This window comes from Ambystoma mexicanum, chromosome 5q (assembly GCF_040938575.1).
Source record: "Ambystoma mexicanum isolate Mex_15411 chromosome 5q, UKY_AmexF1_1, whole genome shotgun sequence".
NCBI lineage: Eukaryota > Metazoa > Chordata > Amphibia > Caudata > Ambystomatidae > Ambystoma > Ambystoma mexicanum.
The window spans coordinates 1,136,017,340-1,136,029,593 of NC_090933.1; the positions used below are offsets into that span (position 1 = coordinate 1,136,017,340).

At 45.9% G+C, this 12,254-nt stretch overlaps 1 protein-coding gene across 1 annotated transcript in view; it reads right to left on the minus strand.

Annotated features, from left to right (window-relative positions):
- Positions 1–12,254, minus strand: part of LOC138498361 (extracellular calcium-sensing receptor-like) — a 316,510-nt gene that overhangs the window by 194,127 nt on the left and 110,129 nt on the right. Inside the window, exon 4 of the mRNA XM_069622146.1 lies at positions 318–545. Coding sequence (XP_069478247.1) covers positions 318–545 — 228 coding nt within the window. The remainder of the gene's footprint in view (positions 1–317; positions 546–12,254) is intronic.

The following is a 12,254-nucleotide window of genomic DNA, read 5'->3' on the forward strand; positions in this document are numbered from 1 at the left end:
ATCAATGGAATGTTTTAACATGTAGATTGGATGATGATTAACTGTGTATTCACGTATTTATAAGATTACTATTGACTATTGATTTCTTTTACTGTGTATGTGTGTATATTGTATAAATTAAATATTGTGAAAAGTGTTGTTACAAACTAAAACACAATACAAATAAAATAATAATATTCAATTAACATTCACAGAGATGAAACTCAGGATAACTAAAAACAAAGTCATCAAGCTTGAAGCATGTGTACCATAAGGTAGATTGTTGAAACCCCCCAAATACAAGCATTCTGACCTTGAAAAGAGAGGAGCCACTTCACCTGTCCTTGATCCTTCCCCTTGAAGATGAGACTGTCATTAATCTCAAGTTGATCCCTTTCTCCGAAACTAGAGTCAAATCGTCCAACTGTGTATGACTTAGCCTCCCCGTTGGAGCCGAGCTGCCAGTTCACAATATCATATGTTCCTGGTGGGTCCCCATTCTTGTCGAAGAAGACCTCAGCCCCAGCCGGGTTCCGAAAATGTACATGCTTTATATAGTGAAGAAGCTAAATCAGAAGGATGAAATCAAATTAAAGAAGTTAAGTATTATGACTATTATTACAGCGTTATGTAATCCCCTTCCAGGGTGAAATGGGCCTGGATAGGTCCCCAGTGTAATTTTGTCAGTGCTCTGGATCCGTGATTGCACTTACATGGTCCCATGACCAGGCTGGCTGTGGCACAAAGAACTGTCCCCTTGGCAGTGGGTTGGTTAAAAGCCATACGATGTACAACCAGTTGTTTGTAGTAACATGAAACATTCAATAAATGCCAGGTCTCCAATAGTACACAGAGGCATTTTCCAACACAATTCCTTAATGCCTGTGCCTACAACACTCTACATAAAATGATTGACAATACACAATTTCATGATGCCTGTGACCACAATTTATGTCAGCACTGCCACTGTAAAGTGCTTTTGCAGGATGCCTTTTTCGGCAATAAAAACCAGCACTACCATGGTACATCACATTTTCATGACACCTGTGCCACAGTTTTGCCACTGTAAAACTCGCTTTACCCTGTGTACACAATATTTTCCGCATTGCCACAGTATAATGCACTACATTATGCCTCTGACCACAATATATGCCAGCACTGTCACTTTAAAGAATATGCTCATGATGCCTGTGCTTACAATATATTTCAGTTTTAACTAAAAAGCACAAACTCATGATGGCTGTCCCTACCATATATATGGCAAAATTGGCACTTTTGATGATTTGAAGGAACTGCACAACCTTTTTTTATGTGTGGGACTGGATTTGTCCGGCTGCTACCTGATGTGTCTCCGAGTGGGTGGATGCAGCAGGATTTCCTGCACGTTCTCTGCACTCCAAGATGCAACACTCAGATATCCCCTTTGAGGATGCCATAACCTCAAATTAGTAAAGTGGACTTCAAGTCCCAACAGACCTTGAGATTACTAGAGTCAACCCGAAGAAAAGATTTAGACTACAAGTGCTCTGTAAACTCAAGCCAGGGAGAAGAATGAAAGCACAAGTGTTTAGTAAACTCGGTGGCGCTCGAGAACCCAGCCAAGATGGCTGCTCTGATCTGAGCTCCGTGACACCTCTGTATAATCCTGAATTTAAATCCTGTTACCAGCAGAGGAAACATGATCTAGCCCGTGATACCGACTATTGAACACAGAGTGTGGCAGGGAGCTTGGTCCGTGTGGCATAGAACCGACCATTGAGCAAAATGAGACTTATGGCCCGAAGGCGAGGCTGAATGCTGGAGGCTGGCCAATTTCGAATCAAAAGACCTGCTTTCTTCATGGGAGCTGGCAATTCCTGGTCAGGGACGTGGGCTGGCTACCATTGCTTGAGAACTGTGCTCGGTGGATGGGAGCCGGAGATGGCTTGACAGTTTTTAGGGCTCGATCGCCTTCCCAATGTGGCCTGTGCACTGACTGATGATGCAGTTCGGGATAAGATGGAGGCCCACAACAACCCCAATTAACTGCAATTCATTGCCAATATTGAGGAAGGTACCAGAAGGTACCAGCGACTGCAGAACAGGTTGCCATTGACTGGGGTTGCGTCCGTCACAGATATTCAACAGTGCTGTTGTCGACCAGACTGGAAGCCTCTGGGCTTGGGGTGAGGACTGCAGGTGGCAGCTTGGGCCCGTGCTAAGGTTATCTTGGGATTGTCTACAGAGCTGCATGGTAGAGACAGTACGCTCAGCTGGGTGATTCGTGCTTTGAAGAGGAGAGCATAGCACAGAGTGGCCGATCAGTGGTGTTGGTCTGGTTGTTCCCAGATGGCAGGGGCAGTAAGTATGCTCGAACCCTACTGCGCTCAATGGGGGTGAACCAATCCACTGTGGCCCTTGGACATTGGTAAGGGAAGCAGTGGAAGATCCCAGCGGGTCTCAGTGACACGCATTGAGGCTGAGGATTACCTTGCCCCACACTCCACGAGTTAAGTGACTCTACCTGTGTCTGAGACTGCTGGATTGCCCCTTCCCGAGGCCAGAGTTCACAGGAGGCAGTGGCATAGGATTTGTGCCCCCTAAATAAAAATGTTTATAAAGTGGTGCGTGGTGCCCCAGCCTGGTTTGTTAGGTGGGAGGACTGGGAAGACATTGAGCTAAACCTGAGTTGCTTCCTATGTGTCTCTGCTGAGGACCCTTTCCTGTAGCAATTTGGGTATCGGGTCAAGGACTCTCTGGCTACCCAAAATCTCCAGAAAGTTAGTTCGGCCTGTGCCTCTGTCAGCTGCTGAATCTTCCTTCCCTACTGGTGAGGAGTAGGGGCATACATTTGTGCTTTAGACCAGTGCTTTGGTCTAAACTGGGGCAGCCAAACATATTGTGGTTCCATTGATAATGGGGATGTCTGATAAACAGCAATCTAAGTTCCCCTTTGAGGCAACCGCCTTCAGTAATAAAGGAAGGCCCCAACGGGAGCCTCCTGCCCCCACACCCCCCGGATTCCCAGGAGGGCTTGTTGAGTGGAGAAATGGGGGACCTTAGAGATACTAAGGATTCTTTTTGTACAATTGCAGGCTGGGATACACTCTCTTGATACCAAGCTCAATTCCCTTACCTGCAAAGATGACCACATGAAGGTTAGGCTGGACAAACACAGGGAGTGACTGGAAGAAGCAAAAACCGGGCATCGTCAGTGGAAGACGAGGCAACAGCAAGAACGAAAGAAATGGTACAGATCAGGAAAACGTGAAAGAGCTTGCAGACAAGCATGAAGGTCTGGAATCAAGATACCAGAGAAATAATATTGGGATTGTGGGCATTCCTGTAACGAGTTTATTTGTTTGTTTGTTTATTATTGGTAATGCGCATGACATACTCTCAGGTATCAAGGCGCGGCCTTTACATGAATTTGCGAAGCTTAGTTACAACAATCATAATATGTTACAACAATCATAATATATACATAAACACAGAGAGGATACACAAGATAATAAACATATGTACAAGTAGGCACACGTAAGCACACGTAGTTACAGTGTGTGCAAATGGCACAAGTGGGAGAGACTTGGCGCCTAAGTGACTTTGGGGGCCTGTGTTTTCCTTGGAGCCTTGGAGCGGAAATTTTGATAGGGCAAGTCCTTTCTGAGAGTTGGCGGCAAGGAGTTCCACAATATGACTGCTTTTACGGGGAAGCTGTTGCCACCAATAGTAGAGCGTTTGAAGTTGGGGACAGAAAGGCAATGTTTGTAGGCTGTTCTTGTAGGTCTAAAGGAGGACTGTCAATCAAATAGATCGGGGCTGCGTTATTAAGGGATTTATGAGTGAGTGACGCCGTTTTCAGGAGAATTTTGTTTTTGACGGACAGCCAGTTGTACTGTTGGATATAAGCTGTAATATGCTCTCTTCTAGAGATGCCCAGAGCTGCTCTAAGAGCGTTATTCTGAAGAGTTTGTAGTTTGCTAGTGATGGCTTTAGAGGATCCCACACAGAGGGCGTTGCAATAGTCTAGGCGGGACAGTATAAGGGCTCTAGCGAGGGTGAGGCAACTAATGTCGGACAGGAATGGTTTGGCTGCGCGGATCAATTTGCACGTGTATGCTGTGGAGGATGCTAGGGAGCTCACCTGTCTATTGAAGGAGAAATTGGAATCCAGGTAGAAGCCTAATGTTTTGACCTCTTGTCCTACTTTGATGTTGTTGCCATTCAATCACGAAGGAGCAGTAGGCAGGGCCTAGTTTCTTTAGGCTGGTGGTAGTGCCTAGGATGATAAGGTCAGTTTTATCATCATTCAGGCATAGTCCGTGTTTGGCCATCCATGCCTGAATGATGATGTACACTCGATTTACCAAGGCCAAATCCTTTTCATAATCTCCAGAAAGCAGAAGGAGGATCTGGGTATCATCTGCATAGTTGGTGTAGGTGATACTGAGATGATCCAAATCATCGAAAGGGGGCTTAGTAAATATATTGTACAATGTAGGGGAGACACAGGAGCCCTGTGGCACCCCACAGGTGATAGGTATAGGGTCTGCTGCTGCTGTGGGTGAAAAGACCCTCATAGTTCTACCGTTAAGGAATGAGCTAATCCAGATGATGGCCTCAGCAGAGAAGTGGGCTGATGTGTGGAGGTGTGTGCACAGGACAGAATGGTCCACCAAGTCAAAGGCAGCAGAGAGGTCAAAGAGGAGGAGTAGGGCGGCTTGGCCATTATCTCTGAGCTTATCGATCTGAGCTTTCAGGTCGATGAGGGCAGTTTCCGTCCCGTGTTGAGGATGGAAGCCTGATTGCCTAGCTCCTAAAAGGTAATGTTCTTCCAGGTACCTCTGTATTTGTACATAGGCGACCTTATCCAGGATTTTTAGGAGGAATGGTACGGTCGTTATGGGTCTGTAGTTGGTGGGCGTGGCTGGGCAAGTGTAGGTTTTTTTAGTAGTGGGAGTGCCCAGGATTGTTTTAGATTAGTGGGGATAGAGCCAGTGGAGAAGGAAGCATTAATTAGTTTCATAATGAAAGGGAAGAGGTCGCGGGCGGCATCTTTGATGAGCTGTGCTGGGCACAGATCTCCTTGACAATTGGATGGTTTCAGAGACAGGATGATTTTTCCCACTTCAAGTGCAGTAACTTTGGAGAAATTGAAACAGGTGATTTCTCTTATAGTAGGCGTCTCCGGTATTTTAGAGGGCAGGGGATCGTTTAAGGAGGCTTTTTTATTGGAGATTTTGTTCTGTAGGGTAGCGATCTTGTTGGCTAGGGCGTTTTGGATTTCTGAACACCAATTCTTATCTTTGGTGCAGGTATCTGGTGGTACTATAGGGGTTTCTACTTCTTTAAGGATGGAAAATAGTTCCTTCATGTTTGATTTTGCTTGGGATATGTGGGAGTCAAAGGAAGTTAGGTTAGCAAGTTATATTTCTTTTTTGTAAAGGGCAGTTAGTTTAGAGAGTTTGAGTTTGTTAGCTGCTGAGGGGAGTTTTTTCCAAATAGCCTCACAGTTTATTTTTTGCTGCCTTAGTTTTTGTGGAATGGTGTGTACCAATTATTTAGATGCGTTTTGGGTTTGCTTGGTCTGAGTTTAAGGGGGGCAATTAGATCCAGTGAGGTGGCCATGATTTTGTTATATTCTTCGACCAGGATCACTGGGTCCACATTTTCAGGGAGTGTGTTGAGTGTGGGGAGAAGGTTCGCGATGAGTCTCTCGACTGTAATGCTCTTCTTGTTTCTCGTGAGTGTAGGGGGGGGCCCTGATAGCCGGTGGGTGAGGGGGTCGGATGGTGGATAGCATGAACGATACCAGGTGGTGGTCGGTCCAGACTAAAGGTGGAATGTTTGTGATGTTCGCTAGGCAGTTGTAGTCGACCACCCGGTCAAGTATTCTGCCTTTAGCATGTGTAGGTGTCATGCTTCTTTGTACAAAACCTAATTTGGAGAGGGTATTGGCTGTAGTGCTAGCGATTTGGTCTTCTGGTTCGTTATAGCCCACATTGAAGTCCCCGAGGTGAGTACTTGGGTGGAACTTTTAAGGTTGCTGGATAAAATGGTGTTAATGTCCTCGTCAAAAATGCCTATTGGGCCTGGAGGGCGGTAGATCAGGTGGATGTTGAGAGTTTGGGTATGGATAAGAGGGACTTTAACTGAGAGTATTTCACAAGAGAGGTCGTAGATGGTTGTTGCTAGTCTCATGGTGAGACTACATTTGTGGATAATAGCGACACCCCCTCCTCTGGAATTGGGTCGATCTTGTCTCTGGATAGAATAGTTATCTGGGACTGCAAGCAGAAGCATGAGACATGCTGCTGGATGCAGCCAGGTCTCAGTAATAGCAAGGAAGTCAAGGTCTTCTTTGAGAATCAAATCAGCGATTTCTGTTGCGTGAGCTACCAATGATCTGGCGTTGATCAGGGCTCCCTTAATTTGGGTGCTGGCTGTGGTTTTAATAGTAGTAGTCTGGCAATGGTCCTGTGTTAGTTCAGGAGTGCCCTGATTAGCGGCACTAAGTGGAGGTGTAGAATTGGAATTCTGGGGTGAGTTGGGTTTCCTAGTAGATAAACTGTGTCGGACCGGCAGGGTTTTAGGTTTCTGTATGGTAGGCAATGAACAGGCTAGGGGCTCATAAATTCTAGCTAATCTGGCTCTGAGTCCTATCAGTAGTAGAGCGAGGGAGGCTAGTAGGTAGCAATGGCTGTAGGTCGTTTATATCTTGGTGTAAGTTGCTGGATGACTTAATGGTGAGCATGGTCGAGTACGTCATGGTAGGTAGGTGTGGAGCCATTCTGGACTGTACTACAGTATTTAGGCAGAGTAGGATGCAGGCAAGCAGGCTGGTGAACAAGGGACACATGCTGGGTATATACTGATTAAAGGTGTTGCAAGGGTGAAACTATAGGCATGGAGGCACTAGCCAGAATCAAGCAAGCAGCAAGGCAGGTTCAATCTCAGTATTAGTATGGCAGAGAGAGTGGCAGCATTATAGTCCCTAGTTTACACGCTGAAGCAGAGGTGTAAAGGGTAGCATCTAAATTCGAGGTTGCATAGTTTGGCTAGATGCAATAAGGTAACTCCTGAGTTTGACAGCCCACAGTTAGGTAAGGTATAGTAGGTAGCATCTAGATTCGAAATTGCCCAATTTAACTCAAATACAGTAGCGTAGCCTCTAGGTTTGAGATAACAGTAGGTAGCATCTAGATTCAAATTGCACAGTTTAGCTAAAATACAGTAGCGTAGCCCCTAGGTTTGATATAACAGTAGGTAGCATCTAGATTCAAATTGCACAGTTTAGCTAAAATACAGTAGCGTTGCCCCTAGGTTTGAGATAATAGTAGGTAGCATCTAGATTCGAAATTACACAGTTTGGCTAAAATGCAATAGCATAACCCCCGAGTTTGAGATAACAGTAGGTAGCATCTAAATTCGAAATAACACATTAGGGTGAAATGCAATGGTGCAGTGACTGGATGTAGTGGGACACATTAGGTAGAGTGTAAAGTATAATAATGCTGACGCAGAGTGGGCACTAGCTGGGCACAATATGCAGATTAGACCAGGTGCTAACATAGTTTAGCTATGTTGTAATAACGCTGTAATAACGCATACCAGTCATCAAGTTGTAGGTCCATAATGTGCAAGGTGTAGATGCTCGTGGGCAATAGTCAATGGTGGCAAGGAGTTCGAGTGAGCTTGTGGGTGTGGCAACAGATGCTAAGGGCTCAGTGTCGCGGGGTAGTCCCAAGGGGCATTACATTTACCTTGGTAGGCATGCGAGAGGCCAGCGGGTCTGGCAGACGGCAGAAGCGGCAAGAACAGGCTAAGAACAGGCGACGGCCTTATTCTCGTGGGCCTTGTTGGAGGTGGGCCGGCTGTGCCGGCCAGCAGCCAATCCGGCTGAAGAAGGGCAAGGCAGCCAATGAGGAGTGGGTAGGTGCTGTTGTGGGCCTGGCTATGCTGGGGAGGCCTCCAGATTCCATCGGGCGGCCATCTTTGAGTAGCTAGGTACCTCGTGTACCTTGATGGCGGGCACAACGATCCGGGGATTCAAAATCAGCTATGATGGGCATCCGCATGGGATATTCATCCAGCTGCATCAAGGATAAAATATAAATGCTGCATGTAGCTTCGGGCGCCGATTCGGGGACGGGCGCAGCGCTTACCGCATTTCTCAATATTCCAGCATGAATCACCTGTGCTTTGTGCCAGCTGCCAACTGCTCCTGCAGTGGTGGATCCAGTCGGAGGAGCTCCTGCTCCTGGGAAGCTTGCTATGGGAAGGACGTTATGGGAAGGACGCGTGACATTCGATCCATGGAACTATTTGTGGAGTCACTCCCAAGGAGGTCCTAGGTGCTGATTGCTTCTCCTCTTTCTTCCTGTCGAGCGAGAGCACCGAATTCTGGGAGAAGACCAATCCCTGTGGCTCCGGCAAGGCCAATTATAGCACGCCTACTCAACTACAAGGACCGGGATGCGGTGTTGAGGCTTGCAAATGAGAAGGGTCAATTGGTATATAGAGGAGACCAGATCTGTATATTTCAAGACTTCTCGGACAAAGTTTAGGCCTTGAGGAACTCTTATATGGATATTTAATGGACTATGAGGGAGAGAGGCATAACATGCACGATGATATTTCAGGCTAAGCTTTTAGTGGAACACAAAGGGAAATCCCTGTTCTTCCAATCACCGGATGAAGCTAGAGTCTTCCTGTACTCAATGCCACTGCAGTCGCCCCGATCACCCATCCAGGAGAAAGCCTGTCCATCGCTGGCCCAGGACCCGGGCTAATGGATCCTTGGGACGAATGGACACGCTGATATGTATGAGGCCAAAATCTGTGAGTTCTCCTTTTTGAAGCTGGTTGATAATGTTTTGTGGGGGGGTGTTGGCTGGTAGCTCGGGGTACCTCCCAGCTGAATTGTACATACAATAGAGATTTTGAAAGGGTGGTGGTTAGGTACTGGCAGGTGGGGGTGGGGATAGAAATTCAGTTTACATATTTATGTTTTTAAATGTTTTTGATTTACCGACAGCAGGTGTGGCACATAGCTATCAGTGTAATAGGATGCAATGTGACTATGCACAGCTGGAAAGTCTCGGGCCGGGGAGATGGACCTCGGAGGGGCGACTTGGGTAGCACATTCACAATGGTTAATATTAATGTATAGTAATGCATTGTGTTAAAGGGTTTCACCACCTCCTGTGGAATATGCATGGCCTTGACTGCTTTTCAAAGGCACGAAGGGTACTACTATATTTTAGCCGGGAACCACACTGATATCGCCTTCCTGCAAGAAACACATTTGAGCTCAGAAACTGAAGCAAGAGTTGTGAAACAGTAGAGCTGTCACTGATACTATTCCTCTTACTCATCATTATTTCGGGGGTGTCTGCAGTCTGGTTCACAAATCACTTGGTTTCTGTCCCACAGAGATGTTTTCAGACTCCAAGGGTAGGGCTCTGATAGTTATAGGCATCATACATAATTGCACTTTCATGCTGGTCAACGGCTATGCTCAGAGTACTGACAACTTGGAGTACATGCATTGGATTGAAAAACAGTTGTTTTGGCACAATGATAGTGTGATTATATGGGAGGAGTTTTTACTACAGTGCTGGATCCCGAGCTGGAAAAGTCTGGGGGGTTCCTAAGCTGATTTCTAGGACTGCGAGTAAAGTTTTGCAGTTACGCAGATCATGCAAGGTGATAGTCATATGGATGGATAGAGACTCGTGTGGGCTGGAGTACACGTTCCATTCACCAGTGCACCACTCGTCCTTGTGCATTGATTATACACTAATGTCAGACTGGGGAGCCAGGTGGGTTGTAGAATGTGAAATTTTGGTCTGTGCACTGTCTGATCACTGCAGATATCGAGGTACCAGAGAGGCTATGGAATAAATTGTGCTGGAAGTTTCAGTCAGTCAGTCAGACATGTTTATTCGAATTTTAAAAAAAATTCATCAAACGATCAATTAATACACAAGTACATACAATCCATAAAAACTTCAAAATTCCTAAAAACTAGTGCTTGGGGTTAAAATGAGACATACAGATAAATTGAACAATAGCAAGTTCACATTCATTACATCGTGGGATCCAATTTGAACAGGGGCACAATAAAAGTCAATATGCGAGGTATATCCATTGTAAAGATGGTTCATAGTTTGCATTCGTCCACCTGGAGCCTGAGCAAATTTTTCCTAAAGTACAATGCTCTTTTTAGGAATGTAAGCAATGCCCATGCTGTAAAAACGCAGTCAGCACTAAGTAAATAAATAAGTGCAGCTTTATAATGGCGCACCTTGGTTTTCCTTAGGGCGGGTAGCAAAGTTGCCCTTCGGATGCCTGCGTACCCCGGGCAAAAGATCATAAAATGAGCCAGATCTTCCAGCTGATCTCCGCAAACCGGACAGCCGGCCCCGTCTTTGGTTCCCTTCCACCTAGCTGAAGTTTCTTGCAGGAGAAGGGAGTCAAAACCTGCCCTTGTGATAAGCCACCTATCCTTTTTATAAGGGCTCCATATTAAATAGGTTTGGATCCCCGAGGGCCTACTAATCATAGTGTGGTATTCATCACATTTGTTGCCGTGTTCCCGAAGTGTTCTTTTCCTTACTATGGCCTCTCGGACCACAGTTTTATATCTAGATGCCTCACTCTTATTTATGAGTGAGACTGGTGGAAAAAGATCACTAAGGTTGGCCTCCCCGAGAACATTGGATATATAGACAAGCAAAGGAATTTTTTGCCAGCCCACTTTGCCCACCATGGTTCGAATAATAAAGTGGCCCAGGGATGCAAATTCATTGGCCCACAATCGGATCCAAAATAAGATTGGAGCCAACGCCCAGAGATCCTCCCAGAACTCCATCCCCAGTTCTCTATGAAGCGAGATGCACGCTGCAGAGTTCGGGAGCCCCAATAGCTGTCTGAAAAATGTATTTTCCTTTACTTGGATGTCCCCAACCTTTGTGAAGCCCCATATGGGGGCACTATACAGGGTGATGGTCAATGTTTGGGCACCATATATCTTAGTAATTACTTCTAAGGGTTGGCCCTTACATCTTAACATAAAACGAAAAATTCCCCAATTTGTTGGCTCATTTTGGCCGATTTTTTGTCCACATGGCTTCTACCGTTCAGGGCTTCAGAAAAGCTGATGCCCAGGTAGTCAAAGGCCTTGACTCGTGGTATGATTTCTCCGTCACATAACATCGGTTTCATCGCCACTGACCGTTTTCTGCCCGAACAAATCATCACTGCCGACTTCTTGGAGTTAATTTGTAGACCTAGATTACACATGAAGGTTGTCTATGCGTCAATCAAGGCCTGTAACGCTCTGGGAGTTCTTGCCAGCAGGACGGTGTCGTCCGCATATGCTAAAACTGGGAAACCCCGGCCCCCCAACACCAGGAAGTCAGCCAAAATAATGATGAGTTCGGGTGATAAACCGTTAATATAGAGGCAGAAACATATAGGTGCTAAATTTAAGCATGAGGCCTTTGTTGATGCAGTATTTCAGACTGAGATTCTGGAGCCAATTGACAATTTCTTTAGGGAAAATGAAGGATCTGTGTCCTCCCTCCTAACACCTGGGGAGGCTTTTAAGTGTGTTACCAGGGGGCTCTGCATCACTAAATAATATGGTATTCTCAGGACCATTAGAAGAGAGTTAGACAAACACGAGGGGACGCTTAGAGACCTGGAAAGGGATGGGGACAAAGTAGAAGACCCTGGCCCGCAGGCCAAGATACATAATACTTAAACATGGTTCAAGGAGATGGCGCAAAGGGTGTAAAATACTTGGGCAGTCAGGCAATATGGGGAGGGACAGCGGATGGGTAAAACGTTGACATAGGTGGTTGACCCATTGGTCAGTACTCAACCCCCGAGAGCTTGTAATACTAGATAGCTGCACCATGTGAGGACAGGGTGCAGGTTTCACATACTCCAGCACATCTCAAAAATCAGGACTCAATAAGTTGGCAAAGGGAAGTCCGTTTAATGATACATACATCAGCATATGAAAATCAGCAGCATTGCGAACACCTGTCTCGCTCCGACTTCCTCGAACTTCAGTCGAACAGCCGTTTTTATAGGCTAAACTCGTCATCATTGACGTCTAATTCTACAAAAATCATCACGCAATATAATTGGTTGGGAAAGGTAACTTAAATATAGGTGTTATATCTGTATATGACAATAGAGTATGCAGATTGGTTAACTCTTATCTGGTGGGCGTCTACGCCCATCCCTCTACATCACGCCTGATGGACGTCACTATAAGTATG